The 27,126-nt window shown below is 36.5% G+C and overlaps 1 protein-coding gene and 1 long non-coding RNA gene across 3 annotated transcripts in view; one reads left to right on the top strand and one right to left on the bottom strand.

Moving 5' to 3' along the window:
- Positions 1-27,126, top strand: part of MDFIC (MyoD family inhibitor domain containing) — a 93,695-nt gene that overhangs the window by 55,146 nt on the left and 11,423 nt on the right. For both annotated transcript variants that reach the window (XM_043463143.1, XM_043463142.1), the window contains exon 4: positions 3,894-4,166. In XM_043463143.1, the coding sequence (XP_043319078.1) occupies positions 3,894-4,166 (273 nt within the window). The remainder of the gene's footprint in view (positions 1-3,893; positions 4,167-27,126) is intronic.
- LOC122438350 overlaps positions 16,038-27,126 on the bottom strand; it is a 388,736-nt gene continuing 377,647 nt past the window's right edge. Inside the window, exon 4 of the long non-coding RNA XR_006268530.1 lies at positions 16,038-16,090. This is a non-coding gene — a long non-coding RNA (uncharacterized LOC122438350). The remainder of the gene's footprint in view (positions 16,091-27,126) is intronic.

The raw sequence follows: 27,126 nt of genomic DNA, 5'->3' as shown, positions 1-27,126 counted from the left end.
GTTTAATCAGTCAGTCAGACGTTTTTGTTCTTTATTCAAGAACGCAATCATGTTTTTGATGGTTTTAGTTGTACATTTACTGTAAGATTTAAGTCACATCTATGAAAAAGCATCAGTGAAGTTGAATGTCTGTTAATATAACTCATATATCTAGGTTTTACCCAATTTTGATTTGCTTCTATTTGCTTGCATCTGACAAAATCACAATGTTAAGAAATTGGAGTGAAAAGAAAATACTTGGTTATTGACCATAATACAAACTATACTAAAAATACTTAGGTGGCAGTGAAACGAAAATGAATGTACTATCATTTACCTGCCAACAGAAATAGATATAATTTTGAAGATTGAAATGTAGATAAATCATTAAGAATATGTTTGAATGTCACTCTGACCATACACAGTAATTTGCAAATAGTCAATTTTGATTCTAGGAATAGGTCAGATCTGTCAGTTTTAGAATTTGGTGGCAAGACCTGATTATCTTTTACCACCTTTATTTTTATTTATAGGGAATGCTTGTTACATAATAATTATAAATTGATCTAAGATTATGGAATATGACAGGGCATTTTTGATTGATAAGTCTCCACAGCATTGGTCAATAACATTTCAACTTAACCCAGCTCTCAATTGCTTGAATTATTCTTTTCAGAGAAGAAGTCGTCCAAAACATTCCATTTATTTGGTGAGATTACTGGAAAGAGCTCTGAAAAGAACACCAAATTAGGTTTAACTATCTTCTTTGGCATCCCGTTAAATACATATGCATAACTGGTTTTATGTTCAATAGCAGTCATTAGGATGTCATTCTAGTTGATACAAGAAGTTACAGGAGCATCAAATTAATCTCTAGATCAAATGATTGCACACCCATAAGAAATAGATCTCCTTTTGCACAAGCCTTGATTGTCAATTTTAGCTTTGAGAAGGACATATATAGCTGCTAAGCAGAGAAATAACCATTTTCTTTGTTTTTTCTTTGCATCAGAAGTTAGGAGGAAAACAAAACATTTTGATAAATTTTACAGCCATTACTCTGTGCTATTCCCAAATATTAAATGTTTAGATAATTATTCTCCTTTGTCACTAAAAAACTGATTAAGAGTTCATATATTAGTTTTATAAATTGGGTATTAACATTAATAAACTTGGTCTGAAAGGATGCTTTTGTTAAGTAAAAGAATAATGATAAACTTTTCTTACAATGTGTACATTCAGGAGAAATAAAAGAGTCTGGGATGTTAAGATATTTTTCCTCAAGAGACATAGCATATGTAAATAAGAATGGAAGTAAACAATGTGTGCTAAAGACTTGTCTAATTTGTCAAAAATATTTATGAAGTCTTAGGTAGTCCCAAGATAACAGATAATTAGTCCATTTTAGCCATTATCAGTTCTATGTGTAACTGTTACAGTTTTGTGTGCTATACTTATTTCTAAGTCAAAGACCTCTTAGTATTCAGATTTAATTAACATTTCATAACTGTTCATAATCTTAAACAGAAAAGACTAATTAAAACAGCAGCTTCGGATTTTGAAATTCCAGGAAATGATAAAATAGTAAAATTTGACACCAAATGGTTTTAGCTGTTGCTGTTTTTTTTTTTTGCTGAAATGCTATGATTGATAACTCTGCTTAGGAACTATACCAGCAAGATAAATGTTGATTTTAAGAATTCATTACTTAACCAATGTAAATAGATAACATTTGGGGGGAGATCAGGACTCTTGGCTTCAAAAACCAGAATCCATTTTAGCTAATTTAAATAGAAAATATTTGTTAGTAGCATATAGACTCTCCCAGGAGTTTTACAGCCAAGGATCATGCCCACCAAATGGGTGCTTTCCTAATGAAAAAAATTACTACTACTGCATGCTTTGCCCACTGATCTGCTAGGAAGTGGACACCAGACACTGCACCCACTGCCAAGATCAACAAATGCCTTCTTTACTGTCTGTGCTGAGAGGCTCCACCACCCGGGTGTGGCTGCCGTCTTGCACCTGTACTTCTGCATGTGAGTTGTGCTTCTGCTCGGTAGAATGTAAGTTACATACGTGCCCTCTAACTTGAGGAATGTAGGGATGAGTTAGAGGAAGTTATCAAATTCTATGAGGGTCTTTAGAAATGCTGGGCAGCACAGATGATCACTAGTCACTGTGCTTGTTTTGTGATTTGTTGTCCAAAGAATCAAATTAGTTTTCCCTTTTTAAGTGTCATGCCAATAAAATGTTATTTTATATTTTTTTTAAATTCTTCATTTATACACATTGAAAACGTCTGAAATTTCTTTGTATCAGAGATAGACACATTTGCATTTGCATACACAAGTATTTGGTGACTTGTTGTCCTGTCCCATTGGTTTATGTCTATGTCTGGACCAGTGCCATGCTGTCTCAGTTCGTGTGTGCGTGTATTCAGTCGTATCTGACGCTTTGCCACCCCAAGGACTGTAGTCCACCAGCATCCTCTGTCCATGGGATTCTCTGCGCAAGAATTCTGGAGTAGGTTGCCATTTCCTCTTCCAGTGGATCTTCCTGACCCAGGGATTGAACTCACCATTCCCGCATTGGCAAGCAATCTGCTGAGCCACTGGGAAAGCCCACTCTCTTAGTTACTGTAGTTTCCAGATAAGACTGTTTATCTAAGTCAAATCCCACAATCCTCTTTTTCTTCCTTAAAATTTCCTTAGTGATTCTTGACTACTCTTACTTATAAAATTTTGTATCCATTTGTCAAATTCCACAAATAAGCCTTTTAGAATTTTTATGGGAATTGCATTACATAAATTGGGGATAATTACCATATTACCAGAATTAACATAATCTTTCATTTATTAGGTTTTTTTTAATGTCTTTCAGTTATGTTTGGTCAGTTTTGCCATAGAATCTCTTCCCCCTTTTCCTAGCTTAATTCCTAGACACTTATAGGCTTTTTTGTTTGTTTGTTGGCTTCTTTTGTTGTTTCTCTAAAGAGTTCAGTTCTTGCATATTTGCTAGTTGCTTACTGTTGCCTTATAGAACTTCACTGAATTTAATATGGTTTATCATGTACACATCTTGCTAAATTCTTAGTTTTGCAGACTGTATAGTCTCTTAGATTTCCCCTGGAATATTCAATTATGTATCATCTCAAAAATGGTTCTTCCTTTCCAGGACTCAGGCATGTTTTTTCTTTTTGGTATTCATTGCTTTTGCCAGCATAGTGTCACGTAAGAGGGTAAAGGTGGGCATTCTTTCCTTGGTCCTGACCAAACAGGAGCATTTCTGCAGGACTGACTTTAAATTTTGATAAATGTATTCTATCAGATTAAGGAAGTTCTCTTCTATTCCTAAGCTGCCATAAATGGTTTATTTTAAAATTTAAAAAAAATATGGAAAAGATTTTCTTCAAAATTTAAAGTGGAATTAAAAAGAAAACAATACAACACACTGTCTTATCCAGCTTTGATGCTTGAATTCATTGTTCCTTTCCTTTTATCTCAAAATGCAGTTGAGTAGTTTATCATTATCAGGGATACTCAGATAATATTGCAGTGTCTGTGGTACCCAAAATAGGACCTGGGACTTAGCTGGTGAATGAGTTTTGAATTACATTTTGCAGATTTCCAACTTAAATTTACTTAAAGAAAAAAGAAGCACTGTTTTTTCCTCTTCTTTTTGTTTCCCTTGTGTAAAGTTACTCTTGATGACCCCTTCCCATTTCTCTTTTAGTAATTATGCTTTCTCTGTATTCATATTTATTTGTGTGTCCCTCCCCTACCCCCCGTTACGATCATGGATGAGACCCAAGAAAGTCTGTTACTGATTGGATTTTGTTTGTTTTCAAATACTCATGTTTTTAACTAGATAAATATTTCCTGTTTTTCCTTTTTTTTTTTTTTTTCACTTAGCCCAACCTCAGCGCTTGCCTCAGCTTCAAACTGCAGCACAGGAAAGTGAGGAGGAAATAAGCAAGATAAAGAATGGCCACCCAAGTCTGAGCAATGGCAATGGAATCCACCACGGGGCCAAACATGTATCTGCAGAGAATCGAAGACTTTCAGCACCCGTTTCTCAAAAAATGCATAGAAAAATTCACTCCAGTTTGTCTGTAAACAGTGACATCAGTAAGAAGAGTAAAGTAAATGCTGTCTTTTCCCAAAAGACGGGCTCTTCACCTGAAGGTAAGTGTGATGCATATGCATGTTTTACTTAACCAGATGTACAATCATATTCACTAAGAATTATTTGATCAAGCAAATGTATGAAGAATGTTGCTTTGCCTCCAAACAGGAATTTTGGTAAAATGCAACTTCCCCAAAGGAAGGCCCAGGCTATAACGGAAGCATTGGCAGCTGAGATCCTGCTTTTAGATTGTCTTCTGGAGTGAACAGTCATAACTTTAAATATAGCTGCTATACTTCTTGTTAAACCACATTTAAAAATATGAATACCATGTTTTGGTGGAATATGATTGTATATATTTTTTCGGTCCCTGATTCAGTATGTAAATCTCTGATTCAGAGATACCTGCTTGTATTTTTGTCTTGCAGTTCAGTTTTTAAATAGGCAAAACTAAAGCAAAAATTTGGTAATTTTCATGCTCTTGACAGAGAAAGGGCTAGGTGAACTCTTGCTTGATCGACTAGCATCTTCCAGTTACCAGTGCTGTCAAGGGCAGCGCCCCTCAACCAACTCTGCCTTGTTCCAAGCTCATGGTGGTCTGGCCTCTAGATCCTCCCTTAGAGGCACTGGGCTGTGTTCTCGACCTCTCAAGAATTAGCAATTACCTCATTAATGAAATACGATGAAGCAGGAAAAGTTTTCCTTTATTATAACACCAGCCCATCTGTTGGCATTGGGTTTATAACCTACAAACTCCTTTTATAAAAATGACTTGTGAATTTATGTTAAAAAATCATTTTCCCTCAAATTCAGGGTCCCAAATTTCTCTCAGCATATATGCATATTTCTCTGCTCTTTCTCTTCTCCTTTTAGCAGTGTGTGTGTGTGTGTATATTATATATATGATACAAATATTTTTCTTATTCACCTATTTAAATTATCATGAAATCTTAAATAAAGGAAATTCTGGGGATGCTTCTGTGAATTGGCCATGCTTATTCATCAAGATAAATTGAGTTGTAAATAGGAAATTGTATCGAGAGTTACTAGTCATGAGTGGGAGAAAGGATATTACATTTTGGCTACAGGTGTCTCAAACTCAACTGAGGTAAAGTGTTAGGTTGATCAAATGATATGATAATAAATGGTCTGCATAGTTCCAGGTCAGTGACACTACTTTCCAAACTAATTAGATTGAAAAGGACATGATTGACACTTTAAAATGAGTTTGACATGTAAGCTGCATGGTCATCTCTGAAGCATAGGTAGGCTGTTAACTAAACTGGCTCTCTAAGGAGTTGGGAAGGCAATGCAATTTTCTTTAGAGGATCTTTGCTTCTAGGTGATTGGGTGAAATAATTGAATGCAATTGAAATCTACTTGTTTTATACATTTGACTTTTCCTATTGTACTCCTAACCTCTAATTTTCCATTTGATATTTACTGATTTTAAAGAATGGTAATATTTGCATGGTAGTCCAACTTGAAATAGCTTATGGAGTTTTATATATTTTTGCTTATTTTTTAACACCATGTCTGAATTTATTTCTAATGGAAGAATGCAGCTTTGTAACTAACATATGAAGGACGAGGAAAACCAATAGTATGTAAATGAAATAAAATTCTGCTCTCCCTCCCTCTCTCCTCTTCCTGCTTTTTCCCTCTCATGTTCCTCTTCCCCTCTCACCCACACATCCTTATGGCTGCTGTGGATAAGGGTGGATAAAGGTGTGGATAAGGGAAGTCCCTTGTAATCCTTCTCTTATCACAAAATCTGTTCCATATTGAATTAGGGGAATGAGGAACAGCAAACACCGGTGGAATTGTCTAAGTATATTTTACAATGTCCTGCCCACTTATTTCACTGCTTTGCTATGCAATTTAACCTGATAGTACGTTCCTTTGTGATTACTTGAATTAAGATGAAAATTCCATTGTCCTATTCATATTTTCTCAAAGATAGACATTGCCCTGCTTTTTGCTGCTATTTAAGGTTGTACCTTCAAATTTTGTTTCTTCTGGCCTTCAGTTTTGAAGGTAAGTTTGTTCTCAGGGACTGCCTTTTTATTTTTTTAAAGAAAATGCTTTGGATTAGAAACTGAAAAAGAAGTTGGTTTCAGTTCCAAGATTCTGTGGTGCTTGCTTTATAGCAGAGCTGCTTTGTTCTCAGAGCAAGTTTTTTGCTGTGTAGAATATGTGAATCATGATGAGCAGAATCTAATGTCTGTGGAATAAAACAATGGCAGAATTTTTTTTTTATTTTAAAAAATGTATTTCAGTTTATTAACATATAATTGATTTACAGTGTTGTATTAGTTTCAGGTATACAGCAAAGAGATTAAACATACATATTCTTTTTACATTTTTATCTATTATAGGATATTACAAGATATTGAGTATAGTTCTGTGGACTGTATAGAGTAGGTCCTTTTACCTGTTTCTATATAGTGTGCATATGTTAATCCCAATTTCCTAATTTATCCTTCCCCCACCTCCTTTCCACTTTCATAAGTTTTTCAAAGTCTGTGAGTCTATATTCTGTAAAGTTAATTTCTGTCATTTTCTTAGCTTCCACATAGTAAACAATATCGTGATATTTGTCTTTCTCTTTCTGACTGACTTCACTTAGTATGAGAATCTCTAGGTCCATTTATGTTTCAGAATCTCTAGGTCCATTTATGTTTCTGTGAATAGCATAATTTCATTCTTTTTATAGCATTATTTCATTATTTTTTTATTACTAATAGTCCTTTGTATATATGTACAACATCATCTTTATCCATTCATCTGTCAGTAGACACTGAGGTTGCTTCCAAGTCTTGGCTACTGTAAATAATTTTGTTAAACAGAGACAGCATTTGGATTTCTGGAGGCCTATATGTGAGAACAGTCAGTCTTGAAGAGGCCTGATTTGTGATACTATTAAAAATGGATAGAAATTTTTTTTTTTAAAAAAAAGTTTTAAGTTTACATTGTTAATGCCTATTCTTACAGCAAAATGAGCAAACAAGTAGCAAAATGGTATTTGCTGAAAACCACAAAAATACCTAATCTTGCCTGGTCTGGCAATGTGCTTTTTTTCTGGATAAACAGTGTTTGTGGTTATGATTTTCGTATTGCACATAAACAACAGTGATAACCCGAGAGGCATTTTTCTCATTCAGATGATGAAGTTAAATGTATAACTATTTCATAGTGTTTCATTAAGGGCTGCTTTGCTGACAGTTTGGAAAACACTGCTATGATGTGAGCCCATTGCTAATACAGAGGTACAGATTGACTCAGCCTCGCAATTGCATCAGTGAGGTGGTGACATCTTTTCATGTCTTTAATGTGGATTATTTAAGGCTTCAGGACAAATAGACATGGGTTCCATCAGATTTCTCTTTTTAAGCTATGTTGATTCAGTTGTGAAGATTTGTACCATAGATTATTCTATGTATTAATCTACATAACTTTTCTACCTGCTTCATGCATATGAAGTCATTTAATCCTCCCAACAGCACTGTAATTCTATGAACTGTATGTAATTATTTAGTTATAAATGAGAGAACTGAGACACACAGACATTAAGTGAACACACCAAACTCAATTAGTGCATGATAGAAATGAGATTCAAACCTAGATAATTCTGGCTCCATGGTATATCCTCGCCACCACTGTTTTATTTTGCCTTAAAGTTCTCTGAGGAAAAGGTAATTTACTGGCCTTTCCAACATCACGTGGGATGTTGATATCATTCCAGCTGTGGGTCAGGCATGGATCTTGTGATTAGTATACATTTGCCTTCTTTAAACTCTTCCAACTAAAATTTTGAAAACAATTTTCACACCTATGCTCTGTGTCCATTTTCCTTCCCTGCTAGACTGTAAATTCCTGAAGAAGCTTGACTGGGTCTGAGTCGAAATGTTTTTCTTAAATTTACAGTCATGCCCAGTACAATAGCCTCATTGTTTTCCCAGAGTTAATAAGTGATGCAATGTTTTATTCCAAACCACCGCCATGAAACTAGCACTGGAAAGTAAAATATGTGCTCATATTCATTTTAAATATGTTCTTTTAAAAAGTTCCTTTTATGCCATAGAGGGGGAAAAAAAAAACCCATGTGGAAAAATACATTTTATTTGAATATTATTAAATTAGATTCCTACTTGTTTGTATCATTAAATATTCATACATATATTACTTCAATTTCTTGATGGCATCACCCAGGTAGAGATTTTTTAAGATGTTTAAGATTCTTGACCTTTGAAATAATTATAATTTAGAATCATATAATATTCAAATTGCTAAAAGCTTTCATTAGACTCAAAATGATTTTTTTCCTTATCATAGAAATAGTAAATCCTAACACATGTATGCCAACTATAGCTATTATGATTTTGTAAGAACTAAAGTGTCAACAAAGATACTTTGAGGAGATTTTATACTTTTTAGTGATATTTGCTATTTAGCATTTCATAGTGGGCTTCTCTTGTGGCTCAAATGGTTAAAGAGAAAAAAATCTGCCTGCAGTGTAGGAGACCCAGGTTCAATCCCTGGATTGGGAAGATCCCCTGGAGAAGAACATGACAACCCACTCCAGTATCGTTGCCTGGAAAATAGCACAGGCAAAGGAGCATGTCAGGCTACCGTCCATAGGGTTACAAGAGGTGGATGTGACTAACACTTTCATACTGAAACATAGATTAAGTACTTACAGAGAAATTGCATATCTAGTCCCGGCAGTTCATTGAATATAACTGTTGAACAAGAGAGTCAGGAGCATCATATGCATGGCAGTACTGAGGATCAGTCTTGTTTTAAATCAGAGAGGCCACACAGCCTCTGTGTGGTCAGAGCACAGACTCTAGAACCAGTCTGCTCAGTTCAAACATTGGCTTTACCAGTGGCCCATGATGTGCCCTTGAGTAGGTCACTTAACCTCTTTGTACCTCAGTGACTTACTGTAAAATAGGGATATAATTAGTCACCTGTATCATAGGATGGTTGGAAGAGTATTTGAGTTGATATTGCATTCAGTTTTAGTTATAACAGAGCCTGGCCTGGATGAAGTACTTGGATGCTGTTATCATCATCATCATGAAGGAGCACACAGGGGAGGAAGGGTCAGCAGTGTCAGCTTTCTAGACAAGGTAATGCCCGGATGGAGACCTGAAGGTTAAGAGAAGGTAAGGGAGTTGAAAGAGGCATTCAAAAAGACTGAAGGGGGCTTGTGAAATAAGGTGTTTTGTTCAGAGAACCACTAAGTACTTTGCTGCTGAGGAGTCAGATTACAAGGGGTGACTGGAAGGGATCAGTCCATAGGCAGCATGGGAAGTCCTGTTGTTCTAATGTAGCCAGATACTTATGATTTCTCTGAAGGGTATCATTTTATGCCCACTGTACATTTTTTGAAACATTATATTTCTTTTTTCTCCATGATACAGAAATTCCATAGTTGCAATAATGTAAACCCAGAATACAGCTATATAGTAAGCATCTGTATGCTGATCACCTGTATGATCTTTTTGTATTTTAGTAATGAACTATTACCAATAGATAAAATGAGGAATTAGTTATAGACTTGGTGAACTGGGGATGCTAACAAGTTCTTCAGGAAAGCTTTGGACATATATGGATGGACGTCAGTCCAGTTGTCTCCCATTTTACTGGTACCCTCTGCTTGTCTTTAAACTAGCCTCTTGACTTCTTGCCTTTATGACTCTTCTCTGTCTTGTGTTTAGACTCTTCTTTCTCCCCTTTTCAGTGTATTTCCCCCTGCTTCGTATCATGAGTAGGAGGAGGACAGCCATGACTCTGGGAGGCAGTCTGGGTGGGGCACACAGGCTTCAAAGGAGATGTACACAATTGAGCAGGTCAGTTTGAAAAGCCCACTAGGTGATTCAAATAGGTTCCACCCCCTCCTTCCTTGAGAATCACTGGTAAAAATATCTTTCCTTGACCTCACCACTTCCCCTTCTCTCCTTGCACTTGAAATTGTGCCTTCAACTGCAAGCACACACATTTAATGACATAGCTGACTGACTTTGCCACTTCTCTTCCTAGTATTTCTTATAACTTACTTCGCCTTCATGACCTTTCCATTTTTTTTTTTTTTTTTTCAGAACTCAAGCATCATCTCCTGATGCCCCAGTTTTGGGCTGATTGCTCTTCTTTTGGGTCCCCAAAGTGTCTTCCAAATACAAAATGAGGCTGGAGTTTTAACTCTTTCTGCACTAAAATGTAATCTCACTGAAGGCAAAGATTTGGTTTTATCCATCTTTTAGCTTCGAGCACAGAGCCTAGTACCTGACTTATCATAACTATTTAGTAAATGATGAAGCAAGTAAGGGTCATAAATTGGAGAACACAGGCACTCACTCTTTAACATTTCACAGACGTCATAGTTGATCTCTCAGAAATCACTGCAATCCTCAAGGGAGATTATATGGGGAGATTGAGGGGAGTGCAAATATTTGAACTAAAAGAGGCCAAAAAAAACCAAAAAAAACTTCTAGAAGTACTAGTACTTTAGTGGAAGGATAGTAATGGGACTTCATGATCTGACTATAACATTATAATCTGAGCCTCCAGAAACAAATTTTCTGTGACTTTGGCAAGATATATTGCTGTGTTCCTCAAAATACTTCATTTGCTTGGATGATGTTTTGTTTTGTTTTGTTTTCTCAGGCACAGTGCCTTCCATTCCATGTCAGAATAATTGTGTGGGAGAAGGGTTTAGAATTCTGCTTTCTGATGCAATATTTGCCAGTCCATTGGAAAATAGTATTTTAATAATTTTCTTTTCTCAACCAGCAAGTGAATTGAAACAGTAATACAAAAAGAAGGGTGTGTGGAGAACAGGTATGATCAGAGTTGACTATGTCAAAGTATAAATCAGTCTGTACATAAAAATCATTGCTTATTGACTTGAAATATTAAATCAACTGTTCTTAAATTTTTTTTTTAATTATCAAATTATAAGTGGTGTTACTTTAAGGCTGAAAATAAATATTTAAATATACTTCCTTTTGAGTTTAGGAAAATAGGTTAACTTTGTAATCTATGATCTATAGTAAAAGTATATAATTTGAGATTTGAAACAGAAACACCTCAAAATCTCAGACAACTTCTTTTATACTAGTTGACACCTGAAAGAAGAGCTAAACAGCTATCCACTGTGTATAGACTCCACCTTTAGTGTTGGTTTCTGCTCTAAGAATTTGAATTAGCTTAGCACTCACACAGGAGTTGGGTGAGGAGGAAATAAAACAATGGAGATACAGATAGATTGGCCAGGAAGCATTGGGGTGTGGGGTAGCTGAGTGAAGAGGCTATCTAGAAACCCAGTTGAGTGGAAAGAATAATAGGCTAAGTGGAAAGAAGAATTGAATAACCTAATAACCCTATTAATATATCAGGGTTTTAATTTTTTCTGTGATGATGGTAAGTTTAGATGATGTTTTCATTAGGTGAAACAGTAACAGGTAAGTGCAGCATCCAGGCCTATCGTGGATTATAGTCCATTTTCAACCTCATTTTCTTTAGGGTTTCAGGATTGTATCGAGGATTCCTGGCCCAGAACTAGAGTAGTAGTCAGATTAATGCATTTAATCAGGACTGTCATTCATTGTCTAGTTCAGTTAGTTTGGAAAGGGAACTGAAATTTAGGAAATCATGAAGAATAGCTGAATATAGTTTGAGGCTGACCATGAGATGAATTTTAGACCTGTTCAATTTCAAATAATGACATACAGTCCAAGAACATTTGGAAATATATAACTGGAACTTCAGAGAAGAAGTTAAAAGCAAGCACACTAATTTCTATTAGTTCTCTTAGAGGAGATATTTGAAACCATGCATCTGGACGGGATTTCTTAAGTAGAGATTTAAGAGCAAAGGTCAGATGGCTGAGAACCTAGTGACTGAAGGATCACTGGAGGCCAGTCAGCTTGGTAGAATGGGAGTGTGGGTTTAGCTTGAGCACTGGGGAGACAATGGCATAGAAAGTTCAGACTTTTCTCTAAAAGTGATGTCAGAGTGTGACTATGGCACTGATAAGATAGCCTAGGGGAGAAGTCAGAAAGCAAAAAGAGGAAGATGACCTGGCCAAGAGGAGTCGATAAGAAAGGTGAGAGAAGAAACAAACTGGAGAGGGTGGTGTCCTGGATACCAGGCAATAAATGCTTTGAGTCAAGGGAGAAGCTTGCACCAGCCATTGTGACACCTCAGTTGGATGAGAATTGAAATGATTCTATTGATTTAACAATGTGGATGTCATTTGGTGGCTTAATTAAGAGCCATTTTTGTAGAGAAGTCAGAATGATACAGGTTGTGGAATGTAATAAAACACACTAATAACAATAGCTCTAGAAAAGCCAATGTCCAAAGAGGTTTTAAGATGGAAAAGGTTTGTGTTTATATTTGGACGGAAAGGATCCAGGAGAGAGGGAAAGTCTGAAGATTTAAGAAGGTAATAATGATAACCTTGACAAGCCAGCATATCATTTCTTTAGTGGTCAGATCTAGAGTTCAGATCATGTAAATACACATCCATTATCAAAGCATGAGAACTGAGCAACCAGAGAAGCATTTATTGAATTATTAATATAGGTGACTCCACTCTATGGGAGTATTGTTGATAATTGCTTTTTAATCATGTCTTCATACCAAGTTGGGCTTTCCTGGTGGCTCAGATAGTAAAGCGTCTGCCCGCAATGCAGAAGACCCGGGTTTGATCCCTGAGTTGGGAAGATCCCCTGGAGAAGGAAATGGCAACCCACTCCAGTATTCTTGCCTGGAAAATCCCATGGACGGAGGACCCTGGTAGGCTACAGTCCATGGGGTTGCAAAGAGTCTGACACTACTGAGCAACTTCACTCTCTTTCACTTTCATACCAAGTTATTCCATAAAAGTTACTCAAAAAGCATCTAACTCAAGTCCCCACTCTCCTTCATTCCAGAAGTATTAATTGCATTTGAATGGAAGACACTGACCCAGCAGACATTTATGAATCTGAGTTCCAAATTCCTGATTTGTGTTTAGACCACAAGTTGATGGAAATTGATAGCTTCTTATAATTTAGATTGATAAGGCCCTTAAATGAATTTAATTGTAACTTTTACACATAGTATAGAACAGGAAATAGAACATAAACAAGTGACTGAAAGTCACCCAGTCATATCTGACTGTTTGCAACCCCGTGGTCTATACAGTCCATGGAATTCTCAAGGCCAGAATAATGGAGTGGGTAGCTGTTTCCTTCTCCAGGGGATCTTCCCAACCCAGGGATCAAACCCAGGTCTCCTGTACTGCAGGTGGATTCTTTCCCAACTGAGCTATCAGGGAAGACCAAACAAGTAAACACACAGCTAAAGAGAAGAAAACTGTGGGAAAGATGAAGTAAGGAAATTACTGCAGAATCCAGTAGCTTAACTTTAAAATGTATTTAAAGTAAATTTGTGTTTTAAGGTGGTCTGGTGGTGGTGATTTAGTTGCTATAAGTCATGTCAGACTCTTTGTGACCCCATGGACTGTAGCCCCCCCAGGCTTCTCTGTCCATGGGATTTCCCAGGCAAGAATACTGGAGTGGGTTGCCATTTCCTTCTCCAGGGGGTCCTCCCAAAGCAGGGATTGAACCTGGGTCTTCTGTATTACAGGCACATTCTTTACTGACTGACCCACCAGGGAGGACCTTAATGTGGTCTACTCTTCACTGAATTACTATCACAAGCATAAACTCTAAAAGTTAAGATCAAAATTCCAACTTCTATAAATTAATTGTGATTGTCTCTTACACAGTGATCATTTTTGGTTTGTGGGCCTTCTGAGAATCTAACAACAGTTATGATTCGCAGGTTTCTAAGGTGGTAACAAACACCTGTTAGGTCTCTTGTTATTCCTGAAGATAACAAAAGACCCCAGATACCTTCAGATGTCTTATTCTAAAATGAAATATTGCTAAGACCTAAACAGTAAAGCAGGGCGGCCTGGGGGCCTGCCGTGTGACGCTTGCAATAATTCAGATGAGAGATGACAGGGTTGGATCAGAGTGGTAATAGTAAGATAGTGTTGTATATGAATGTATTTTGAAGGCAGAGTAAGATTTATTGAAGGGTGATATTTCAGTGTGAGAGAAAGACGAGGGTTAAGGATGGCTCTGGGTTATTTGGTCTGAGCAGTTGAATGTATGGAGTTACCATTAATAGAGGTGGGAAGAACAGGGTTTGGTTTTGAACAATTTGAGATGCCCATTTTCTTTCCAAGTGCTACAGTGAAATAAGCAGTTGGGTAGAGGAGTTTGAAGATGAGAGGAAAGATCTGCACCCTGAGCTGTTTTGTGAGTCATCAGAGTACAGTGGAAGGGATCCCCTGGGATTCTGGTTCTCAATCCCAGCACCTGGGTATCTGAAGTAAGAACTTGTGGACAAAGGGAGTACAATGTCAAATATCTCTCTGGGCACAGACCCCCGAGAACCTAACTCAAGTGGAGTGGGGCCTAGGCATTAGCATCCTTTAGAATAGGAGTCCCCAACCTCCAGGATCTAATGCCTAATAATCTGAGGTGGAAATGATGTAATAATAACAGAAATAAAGGGCACAATAAATATAACATGCTGAAACCACCTCCCCACACACACACCAGTCCATGGAAAAACTTGTCTTCCATAAAACCGGTCTCTGGTGCCAAAAAGGTTAGTGACCACTGCTATAGAAGTTCTCCACAAGACTCTAACATGCATGCAGGGTTAAGAACTACTGCCCAGGAAGTAAAGTTGATTAGTGATCCAAGAACTGAGCTCTAGACCAGTTCAATAAGTCAGAAAATGAACAGACACTATGAAAAAAAATGGGAAGAGTAGTCAATGATGGAGGAGGAAACAATAAAGACTGTGTTTCAAGTTGGAGGGAGTGGTCATGTGTCAAATAGCAACTGAAAAGGCCAGTGAGATGAATAAGAAGTGACCATTGACATTGTCCTGTGAAGATCATTGGTGACCTTCATACTTTTGGTGTGTGATGGGAACAAAAGTCTGACTGAAGTGGTAGAGAAAATTAAAGATGGCACAGCTAGGCTACTCTCTTCAAGGGGTTTTCCTAAAAGAGAATAGTAAAAAGGCTGTGAGCTAAAAGAGAATATTTTTAGAGATGGGATATATTGAGTTTTGTTGGTAATGAACTGGTAGAGAAGTAGCTGGTGGATGATGCAGGACAAGGATGCCCTTGAGTCCCTGAAGCAGAAGAGATCTATTAGAAGGCACCCCATCTGTAGTTACTGATATCTGTATCTACATCTTATCCCTCTCTGATTTTAGATCATTACCAGAAAGTGGCCAGCCATATTTTGAGATTATCTTTCACACTGCCTTCTTTGGTAGGTTCATACACTAAGCACTTTCTATTTATTTAACTGGTGATCTTTCAAATGACCAGTAGGATTTGACATGGTAGATTTACAGTTTTTCAAACCTTCCATCTAAAACTGTCTCATCATTTGTAATGATGTAAAATATGCTAGAAGTTTCCATTCATTTTAGAAGGACTTCAAAAAAAATTATCTCATAGTTATAATAATAGCACTAGACACTGCATAATACTACAATTCTCAAAGGAAGAAATTTTGGGGAAGAGATACAGAATGTGCAGGATGTTTGGAATCTTCTGACGAAAACTGGTTGATGACTCATGAGTCTTGTAGTTTGGGAAGTATATACACAAGAAAAATATGATATTAATTTGTCTTCAAATATTTGAGGTGACCACCTACAGTAAAGCTTTTATCTTAGATGCTCAGGATAAATCAAAACATTGTCCTTATATTTTGTGCTTCACATTAGCCTAAATGTTACCACCTTAACAGAAAGTATTTTTCACCTTTTAAAAAATTAGTTCCATTTTTGAGGATAGAATAAAATGATTTACCTCATCTGATGAACTGAAGAAAATACCGGTGGATAATTTGTACGTCAGTTCATGCCATGTAGTCCGCCTATTGACAATCTAGAAGAGAAAATTCAAAAATTTTAAGACTAAACAGATAGTTTTAAAGACAAAGGAATGTGAACAATTTTGATAATAGTGTATTTTATAGTAGTATCTACAGATACTGTATCTTTGGTACTGTTTTTTTTTTTTTTTTTTCTTTTTTCCTAGTGCTTTGTCACTAGGTTTTTTCCTTCAGTTGCTTCCTTTGGGTGTGTGCCCCACCAATACTCCCTCTACACTTAGAAGATCTAGTGTTTTATTAGCTAAATAGACACTCAAGTGTTTATGAATTGAGAATTGTAATATTGGAGGGAAATTAACTTTGAACAAAGAATTTTTGAAAGAGGAGTCTTAAGGAACAGGAGCATGTCTAGAAGTATGTCTGTTTTGTGCACTCATCAGAGAAGCTTCATCTTTAAAGATCTGGTCTGCAAGTCCAGAATTTTGATTGTCTCATTTTGGTTATTTCTCCAAAGCATACTTTCTATACCTCTGTCTACCTGTCTATTGATCTTTCAACACCCTGCTCTCATTTCTTTTTCTTTCTTTCCCTCCTGACTCATTTTATTCCCTTTGCATGATTTCATTCAACAATTTATTGCAGTTTAGAGGAACTCAAATGGCAATAATTCATGACATTTTCAATAATAATGCTTTAATACTCTTTTCAGATAGTTTTATTCTTAGTTTGTATGTTTGCAAGATAGGACTCCAAATTCTCTTAAGACCCAAGGCTAACAATGATTTTTTTCTAGGTTGAATTAAATTCTTTCAGTTGATTATTTTCAGAGTATATAGTTACATTGCTATTTGATTTTTTTTTAAATTGCATTCTTAAATGACGCTGCCTGAATCTTAAAACTAATTGAGGTAACACTGAAATACTAGTTTCTCTTAGAAGTTTTCTCAGTAATTTTTAATACTTACATATACTGTTATCACAGTTTTGAGGACCTTTTATATTTAATTTGTATAAACCTCAACTAGTATAGTATGAAATAGGATAGAGGGGAGCTCATGGTATAAAGTTGCCATATTTCTGAAAAAAACTTGTAAGATGAAATTTTTTTTTTTCCTATGGAAAGTTTCAGTTGAATACATAAGGAAGCTATTTGAAAAATGTGCTTAAGATCCTCCACTTCAGAAGTTTTTAGCTTTGGGAAGAACCTATGACATTGATGGGGGGCGGGGGTAATTGGGGAGTAACCTTAATGTCAGTAACCTTTAAACTTTGAAGGAAATTCAAAATTTTACTTAATTATAGATGAAAGCAATAAACAAGCTTATGGTTATTTCAGAAATCATGAGGTATTAGTTATGTTACACTACTTTAAAATTGTAGTACTTATCAGATCATCTCTAGGTCTTGTTTTTAATATGTTAAAAAAGAAGTACTTATCATAACATTAAAAGCTGAGGTATAATAAATGTTTCAACATAACTGGTTTCCATTGAAATCTTTTGTATTTCATTTTACACATTTAAAAATATCTTGTGTCCATGACATTGCAAATAAATAAGAATCCCTGCCCTAGTGCCCTTTGCATCCTAAGCATTCTTTGTAGTATAAATTTCTTTTTTATACTGCTTTTATGCTACAGGTAACATACTTGTTTTGCACACTTACATTTCTGTGTGCAAGTTGTATAAGACAGAGAACACATTTTTGTAAATAACTTTTTAATTTTTGCTCATATTAAGATATATCCAAATTTCTACTTTAAAAATTATATTAAATACTAAATTCTTAAGTAACTGTTGTAGTTGTCTTTACATTTTAGTGATATTCTTTTACCAAGGCATTGTCAGCAATACCAGGGCATGGAGAAAATTAACTTTGTGGTTTTTTTCTGCCACCGTTTCAGTAATCTTAATGTAATGCTCCATAAATAGGTATGGGAGAAAACAGAGGAAAGAATCAAAGTCAACAATCTGGTGGACAATGTGTTTCAGATTAATCTTCTGAAAGGATTTTAATTTATAGGCAGCATAGTGTGGCCTCAGGCCCCCTTCCCAGCACAGATTCTTGATAACTTATAAGGTCTTCCCTACTACTTGCACACTTGACTGAAGGGAAAACGGAAGATGTATACATCTATCAAGTGGATATAGGAAGCAATTAGAAGAAAATAAAAGGATAATTAATAAACAGTTTGCTCAAGGAAACTAATCAAAGTTCCAATTTTAAAGGGGAAAATTCATACAAATAAATCGTAGTCGTCTCCTAAAGATCGAGAAATCCAAGAGTTTGGGGGAGATGTGCAGATAATTGAAAGAAAAGACCAAAACAGGCTTATATCCTATGACATATTAAACCTGCTTAAATTTCTACTCTGACTTCGCTTGGGAAATCAAATTGGAGAAACCAGACCTCTTGGGGAATAACATCCCTATACATAACATATTTAAATTTGACACTAGAAGTTAAGTTTATTTTTTCCTAATAATTATGTTCAATGAGGAATGCAGAAATTGCATTTTGGAATGACAGAAGAGTAGTTATTGTAGAAAGAATTTTTCAACATCTATGGTAGCTATCTACCATAGGAGGGTAGCTCACTCAGTCTGTGTTCTGTAGAGTAGAGTGAAAGGAGAAGGAGAACCAAAGGAAGCTTTGCCTCAGGGCCTACAAATGAGCTTCATCAAGTCAACAGGTCTGCTGTGTTCCCAGGCTTGTGTAGGGAATTCTGTACAGCCGTCCTATTTCAGTCTTTAACCTAGTACCTTTGATTACTATTATAGTTAGAAATAAATATGAACTAAATATGAACATACTAGTTCTTGAACCCCAGTTGACCATTTTATAATTATATATGAGTATATATGCAATGATAATATATATACTAGTATTTTATATAAAATATAATCTATTATATATATTAAATACATACTTATATTTAATGTAATACTATATTATATAATGTAAATATAAAATATTTAAATATATTTATTTGGAATATATATGTTTATTTATATTTGGATCTCTTGACAAATCTCCTAATTTCAGACTCTGTTATTCTCTCATACTTGCCTTTCAGAACCCCAAGTCTAGATTGTCTTTTTATCTTCTCTCTATACCAAGGAGCTGAGTAGTACTCACAAAGCCTTGATAGCCATAAAAACTGCTGTAAATACCCAGGTGTGTCTCGGATCTCACTTTGATTTGCACATTCCCTCAGGTACCTGGATACAGCAGCAAACTGTGCAGACCACCCTCCCCCATTTTCCACAACGACTGTCTCATTCCGTTGCTACTTTTCCCACAAAGTTCTCTGAAACTTTCCCTCACTCTGCATGGGAAGAAGAGTCCGTCTGTGTTTCTGCTCTCTTGTTGTCAGTCTCCTCTGCTACTCACCTTACCCAGGCCTTTCCTTAAATGCTGCCATTCCCTCACATCTCTCCATCTCTTCTCTTTTCATTCTGGACATTCTCCCTGGGCAACTTGATTTTATTCACTCTTAAGAATTACAGCTACCATGTACACAATTATACATATACACATTACATATACCATATACACAATGGAATATTACTCAGCCATTAAAAAGAATTCATTTGAATCAGTTCTAATGAGATGGATGAAACTGGAGCCCATTATACAGAGTGAAGTAAGCCAGAAAGCTAAAGACCAATACAGTATACTAACATATATATGGAATTTAAAGAGATGGTAACGATAACCCTATATGCAAAACAGAAAAAGAGACACAGATGTACAGAACAGACTTTTGGACTCTGTGGGAGAAGATGAGGGTGGGATGTTCTGAGAGAATAGCATCGAAACATGTATATTATCAAGGGTGAAACAGATCACCAGTCCAGGTTGGATGCATGAGACAAGTGCTCAGGGCTGGTGCACTGGGAAGACCCAGAGGGATGGATGGGGAGGGATGTGGGGGGGGGGATCGGGATGGGGAACACATGTAAATCCATGGCTGATTCATGTCGATGTATGGCAAAAACCACTACAATATTGTAAAGTAACTAGCCTCCAACTAATAAAAATAAATGAAAAAAAAAAAAAAAAGAATTACAGCTACCAGCTCTGACCATCTCCCAAGCTCGAGACCAGTGTTTCAGCCACCTCTTGGGCATCTGCCTTTGAGGGTTCTCAGATTTAACTTGTGTTACATTCAAAATATTTTAAAGTGAACTATCTCTGTGTTTTTCTCAGTAAATGGCTCCAGAGCCAGGAAGTCACACTTGACTCTTTTCTTCTTGTTACTGCCTCCTAAACTTACCTTCTTATTCCTCACAGTCATCCTGCCTGACCCCACTGACACTATATTACTACCACAGATGCTGTCCCTGCCTCTCCATTTCTGAAATGGAAAATTTAAGCTTTTACCTGGTTTTCCTGCTCCAACAATAGAGAGCGACTCTTATCTCTAAAACTATCACATTCTTGCCTCTGTTTCTTTACATAGCTTCCCCACTACCTGGATCCACCTTTGCTTTCTCTTCACCTAACATGCCCTCTGACCATCCGCCTCTGGGACTTGGCCAACTTAGACAACTTGTATTCAGCACCAGTTAATTTTCTGCTCTGCTTTGACTGCTTAACTTTGACTGCTCTGCTTAACACTGCTTTGTGTTAAACCTAGCAGTACCTTTGGTCCAGGCTAAGACAAGACCCTGAGCTAGACTTTGGAATCTATTGTCTATAGATAATAGTACATTATATCATCATAGGAACTTAGTGTTTGAAAAGAATTTGGAGATCATTCCCCGCCTCACTGTACACATATGGACGCTGAGTGAAATACTTGTTCAAGGTTGGGTCACAGAACCTAATAGTGACAGTTAAGTCTGTCTTAACTGACTGGAAAACAGGCTTTAATTTTCCAGATCCTAATAAACAGGATGATGCTTAGCTGTACTACTCCTGAAGATAGCAAAGTAATTATAAAATGAAACATCTTTGCTTCTCTGCCCCCAAGAATGTCATTTCCTGTAGCTAGAAGCCTACTCAAAACCAAACATACAAACAGCAACAACCACCACAGACACAGCACTTCTTTTGGTAGTTCTGGCATTTACTGCCTGAACTGTCATAGTAGGAATGAGCTGTGGTTCAGGAAAACCTCAACTGGGGAGTGGCCGTGATGAGGTGCAGAGGATTAGGAAGTAACTAAGTGCTGAAAAGAGAATTTTTATATTCTTTTGCACAATTTAAAGTGTTATAAAAAGGCTACAGATTTTTTTTTTTAATTAGAAAACTAGGCTTATCTACTCTTGTCAATTAGAGAGTATCGCCAACAATGTGATCATAGATTTTTCTTGGCTCTGGAGTTGTTTGTACACTAAATTAAGGTAGAAGTATTTATACCTTATGATTTCAGTGTTCTGCTGCCCTGTTCCTCTTTGACTTGTGTTGGTGTCTTAAAAAAAAAATTCAGATGACATTGAGAGATACATGGGTGGAGAGAGCGCACGATGTGGGAAGAGGAACAATGCCATCATTGATTCACAAATTAATTCCGTAAATAACAGGATTCACCTCCTGTGCACAGCTTTGACATGTGCTTTGGTGTCTCATTTTGCCTGAACGTTTTACGCTTCTTGTTCCCCTTCATCTTGCCTGCAGTGTCTGTTGGACTGCTGTGCCTCTTTGGTGGGGGCCTGGCTTCGCTGTCAGGGCCTGGGAGCACACCCTGGCCTTAAGTGAGGCTCATCCTGCCTGTGTGAGGCCTGCGTGTCCTGCTGGGATGCTGGCCTGCCTCCATGGGGGCTGCAGGAGCTGCTGGGGCCCCTCAGCCCTTTGAACCCTTGCTAAGGAGCGCTCAAGTTGCGGAAGTGTTGTTGTGTCTGGCCCCAGCCCCGCGGATATTGTCAGCGTCCCCCTAGTCTGTTCGTTTACTCCCATGCTGCCACAAAAACCTCACATCACATGGCCAACGCTGGGGGCTCTCGAATAGCCACTGATATTAGCCTACAAATACTCCAGATGGGGAGTACCGATTCCAGATGGTGACATAGACCATCCTGAACTCACCTCCTCCCAAAGACATACCAAATATATAACTCAAGAAGATAAAAGTTCCTCTTTACAAAGGACCTTGGAGACTTGAGGTTTGGAAGCTGAACAACTCCTAAACATTAGGCAAATGAGAAAAAAACCTATATCAAAGCAGTTAAGTGGGGCTGAGACAAAATCTTGGTGTAGTGACCCACAACCAGAGGAAACTCAAAACCTGGAGCTTCTCCCTGAGGGTAGGGGGTTTAAACTTCATATCAGAGACTTTTAAGACCTGCAGAGAGATAAGTTCCCAAAACATCTAAGGTTTGAAAAGCCAATGATACTGTCCTTCCATGAGATCCACACGGTTATAGTGACTGAAAAATAGCTCTTAAAGGGCTTGCTTGCTTTGAATCACCTGTCACCGGTGCAAAGACAACCAATTGCGAGGTGCCAGACAATATGTGAACGAGACCTATTTGCTTAACTTTAAATATCAACCCGAGGGACAAGCATTTAACACACACACACATCTAGGGCCTACTGAATTTCTCTCTGGGCACAGAGGCTGGCGGGCACCATCTCTGTGTTCCCCTCCCTCCAGTCCACTGGTATCTCCCACTAAGGGAACTTGTACCCTTCTCTGGGGCTTTTCCTGGTGGCTCAGATGGTAAAGAATCCGCCTGCAATGTTGGAAAACCAGGTTCAAACCCTGAATTGGGAAGATACCCTGGAGAAGGGAATGGCTACCCACTCCAATATTCTTGCTTGGAGAATTTCATGGACAGAGGAGCCTGGTGTGGAGTATTCATGTCACAAAGAGTTGGCCATGATTGAACACCTTGATTCTTATGAGTGCTCCCCAGAGTCATCTGTATATCACCTGCCTCTGATAGCCACCAGGACTACTACAGCATACTACCTCACGCCAGTCAGAATGACCCTCATTAAAAAGTCTACAAATGCTTGAGAGTGTGGAGAGAAAAAGGAACCCTCCTATACTGTTGGTGGGAATGTAAATTGGTGTAGCCACTATGGAAAACATATGGAGGTTCCTCAAAGAAACTAAAAGTTGAGTTGCCATATGATCTAGCAGTCCCACTCCTGGGCATATACCCAGACAAGACTATAATTTGAAAAGATTACTTGCACTCCTGTGTTCATAGCAGCATTATTTACAGCAGCCAAGACATAGAAACAACCCAAATGTCCATCAGCAAAAGATGTGGTGCATATATACAGTGGAATATTACTCAGCCATAAAGAAGAATGAAACAGTGCCATTTGCAGAAACATGGATGGACCTAGAGATTATTATGCTAAAGGAAGTCAGAAAGACAAACACGATATCACTTATATGTAGACTCTAGAATTCTATACAAATAAACACATCTATGAAACAAAAACAGACTCACAGACATAGAGAACAGACTTGTGGTTTTCAGGGGGGTGAGGTGAGGTAGGAAAGAAAAGGAATGGGAGTTAGCAGAGGCAATCTTACATATAAGATGGATAAACAATGAAGTCCTATTGTATAGCACAGGGAGCTATATTCAATATCCTGTGACTAACCATAATGGAAAAGAGTATGAAAAATAATATATATATATATAGTTGTATAACTGAATCACTTTGCTGTACACAAATTAACACATTGTAAATCAACTGTATATATATAAAAAACTGGAATATTCATAAATGTGCAATGATTAAACAACATGCTATTGAATAACCAGTGGGCCAAAGAAGAAATCAAAAGAGAAATAAAATACCTTGAGACAAATGAAAAGGAAATACAACTTATCAAAATTTATGGGACAAAGCAAAGCAATTCTATGTGGAAAGTATATACTAATAAATGCCTACCTCAAGAAACCAGAAAAATCTCAAACAGCTTAATTTATACTGCAAGGAACTAGAAAAATAAGAACAAAGTCTAAAGTTAGTAGAAGGAAGAAAACTACAAAAATCAGAGTGGAAATAAGTGAAATAGATAGACTCACCAAGAGAGATGACTCAGAATCAGAAAAGGAAAAGTAAACATTATAAATTTTACCACATAAAGGAACATAGGATTCTATGAACAATTATTTTCCAACAAATAGACAACTTGGATAAATTTCTAGAAACATGCAGCTTACTAAGATTGAATCAGGAAGAAATAGAATATCCAAAAAGACCTATTTTTAGGAAGGAGATTGAATCAGTAACGAAAATTAAAAAAAAAAAATCCTTCCAATAAACAAAAGTTAGAACTAGATGGCTTTATTGGTGAATTCTTCCAAACTTTTAAAGAAGAATGAATACCAGTCCTTCTCAAACTCTTCCAGAAAATAGAAGAGGAGGGAATACTTGCAGATTTTTATGAGACTAGCATTACTCTGATACCAAAAATAAACAAAAACACCACACACACACACACAAAAATTACATGATGCTATCCTTGATGAACAAAGATGCAAACATCCTTGACAAAATATTAGCTAACTGAATTCAATACATCAAAAGGATCTTACTCCATGATCAACTGGGGTTTATTCCAGGGATGCAAGTATGTGATTCAGCATCCACAAATCAGTGTGATATACCACATTAACAAAATGGAGGATAAAAATCATGATCATTTCAATAGATGTAGAAAAAACATTGGACAAAATTCAACATCCTTTGTGACAAAAATTCTCAAAAAAGTAGGCATAGAGGGAGCATACCTAAATATAATGCAGGCCATATATGATATGCCCACCACTAACATATTCAACAGGACAAGCTGAAAGGGTTTCTTCTAGGATTGGGAACAAAACAAGGATGCCTATTCTCACCACTTTTATTCAGTATAGTACTGGAAGCCCTAGACAGAGCAATTAGGCAAGAAAAAGTAGACATTCAATTTAAAAAGAAGTATAAATGTCTCTGTTTGCAGATGACATGATCTTATGGATGTATAGAAAACCATGTCTAGACACTTCCAAAAACTGTTAGATCTAATCATTGAAGTCAATAAAGTTGTTGTATCCAGTATTAATATTAAAGTCTGTTCCATTTCTGTACACCAATAATAAGCTATCAAACTTAAAATAATACCATTTATAACTACATCAAAATGAATACCCAGGAATAAATTTAACCAAAGAAATGAAAGACCTCTATACTGAACACTATAAGACATTGATGAAAGGAACTGAAGAAAAATAAATGGGAAGATATTTGTGCTCATGGATTAGCACAAATCCATAATATTAAAATGTCCATACTATCCAAAGCAATATACAGATTTAGTGCAATCCCTATCAAAATGCCAGTGGCATTTTCCACAGAAATAGAACAAGCGATTCTGAAATGTGTATGGAACTACAAAAGATCCAGAATAGTCAAAGCAATCTTGAGAAAGGAACAAAACCAGGAAATCATGTGCTCTGATTTTGACTATAATACAAAATTATAATACAAAGCAGTATGGTATTGGCATAAAAACAGACACATTAACCAATGGAACAGAAGAGAGAGCTCAGAAATAAGCCCACAGATATATGGTCCGTTAATTTATGACAAAGGAGACAAGAATATACAATAGGGGAAGGACAGACACTAATAAATGATGCTGTGAAAACTGGATAGCCATGTTCAAAAGGAAGAAACTGGTTATATCAAAAGATATAACCACTATCTTATACCATAGACAAAAATTATTATAAGACTGAAGACTTGAATTTAAGGCCTGAAGAAAGCATAGGTAGTCAGATCCTTGACACAGTTCTTGGTGATGACTTTTTAGATTTGATCCAGAAATCAAAGGTGTTGCATTTAAAGCAAAAATAAACAAGTAAGGGTACTTCAGACTAAAAAGTTTATTCAAGACAAAGGAAACCAGTGACAAAATGAAAGGCAGTCTACTAAATGGGAGAAAGTATATGCAAATTTGGATTAATTTCCAAAATATATAAATAATTCCTATAGCTCAATAGCAAAGAAACAATCTGATTTAAAAACTACAATGAGATATCACTTCACACCTGTTAGAATGGCTGTTTTCTAAAAGACAAGAAATAAGTGCTGGTAAGATTGTGGAGAAAAGGGAAGCCTTGTACACTGTAGAAGAGAATGTAAATTGGTAGTCACTATGAAAACAGTATGGAGGTTTCTCAGAAAATTAAAATAGAATGACCATGTGATCCAGCAATTCCACTTCCACGTATTCATCTGAAGAAAATAAAAACACTAATTCAAAAAGGTACCCCAGTGTTCATTGCAGCATTATCTACAATAGCCAAGATATGGAAACAATCTTAAGTGTCTACTGATTGATCAATGGTTAAAGAATATATGGTGTATATTATACCATGGAATATTATTCAGCCATTAAAAAGAAGGAAACCTTGCCATTTGCAACAACATGGATGAACCTTCAGAGCATTATGCTAAGTGAAATAAATCAGACAAAGACAAAATATCATTATGATCTTATATGTGGCATCTTAACAACTATAGAGGAAAGGACCAGGTTGCTGGTGGCCAGAGCCTGGAGGTGGGGAGGGGGGCGGCAGACAAAATGGTTGCAGGGTGTCAAAAGCTATAAATTTCCCATTATAAAATAAATAAGTTGTGTGGATTGACTATAATTAGTAGTACTGTATTACATATTTGAAAGTTTCTCTGAGAGAAAAAATATGTGTAATTATATACAATAACGGATGTTCCTGAGACACACTGGTGATCATTTTGCAGCATATACAAATACGTACACCTGAGACTAATATGTAAACTATATGTCAATAAAAATGAATAAATAGAATCCCATATGGCAAAAGTATTATTTTACTGTTTACTGTTTATATTATTATTACCATCATCATCTTTTACATGATAACCCATGTAGGATACCTACATGGCTTAAAAAAAATGCTAATTCTTTTTCATTATATACTTTGGCACAATATTTAAACAAGCACAAATCAGAAAATGTGAGGCTGAAAGGTAAATTGTAAAATAAACACAGTGGCAAAAATAAAAATGGGAAAATATTAAGCTTTTGGGAGAGATTTCTTACATCATTTTTATACAAATATATATTTTCTTATACTTATTTTTTGTC

This window comes from Cervus canadensis, chromosome 3 (assembly GCF_019320065.1).
Source record: "Cervus canadensis isolate Bull #8, Minnesota chromosome 3, ASM1932006v1, whole genome shotgun sequence".
NCBI lineage: Eukaryota > Metazoa > Chordata > Mammalia > Artiodactyla > Cervidae > Cervus > Cervus canadensis.
The sequence above is the reverse complement of the archived record's forward strand: the minus strand, read 5'-3'. Positions and strand labels throughout refer to the sequence as shown.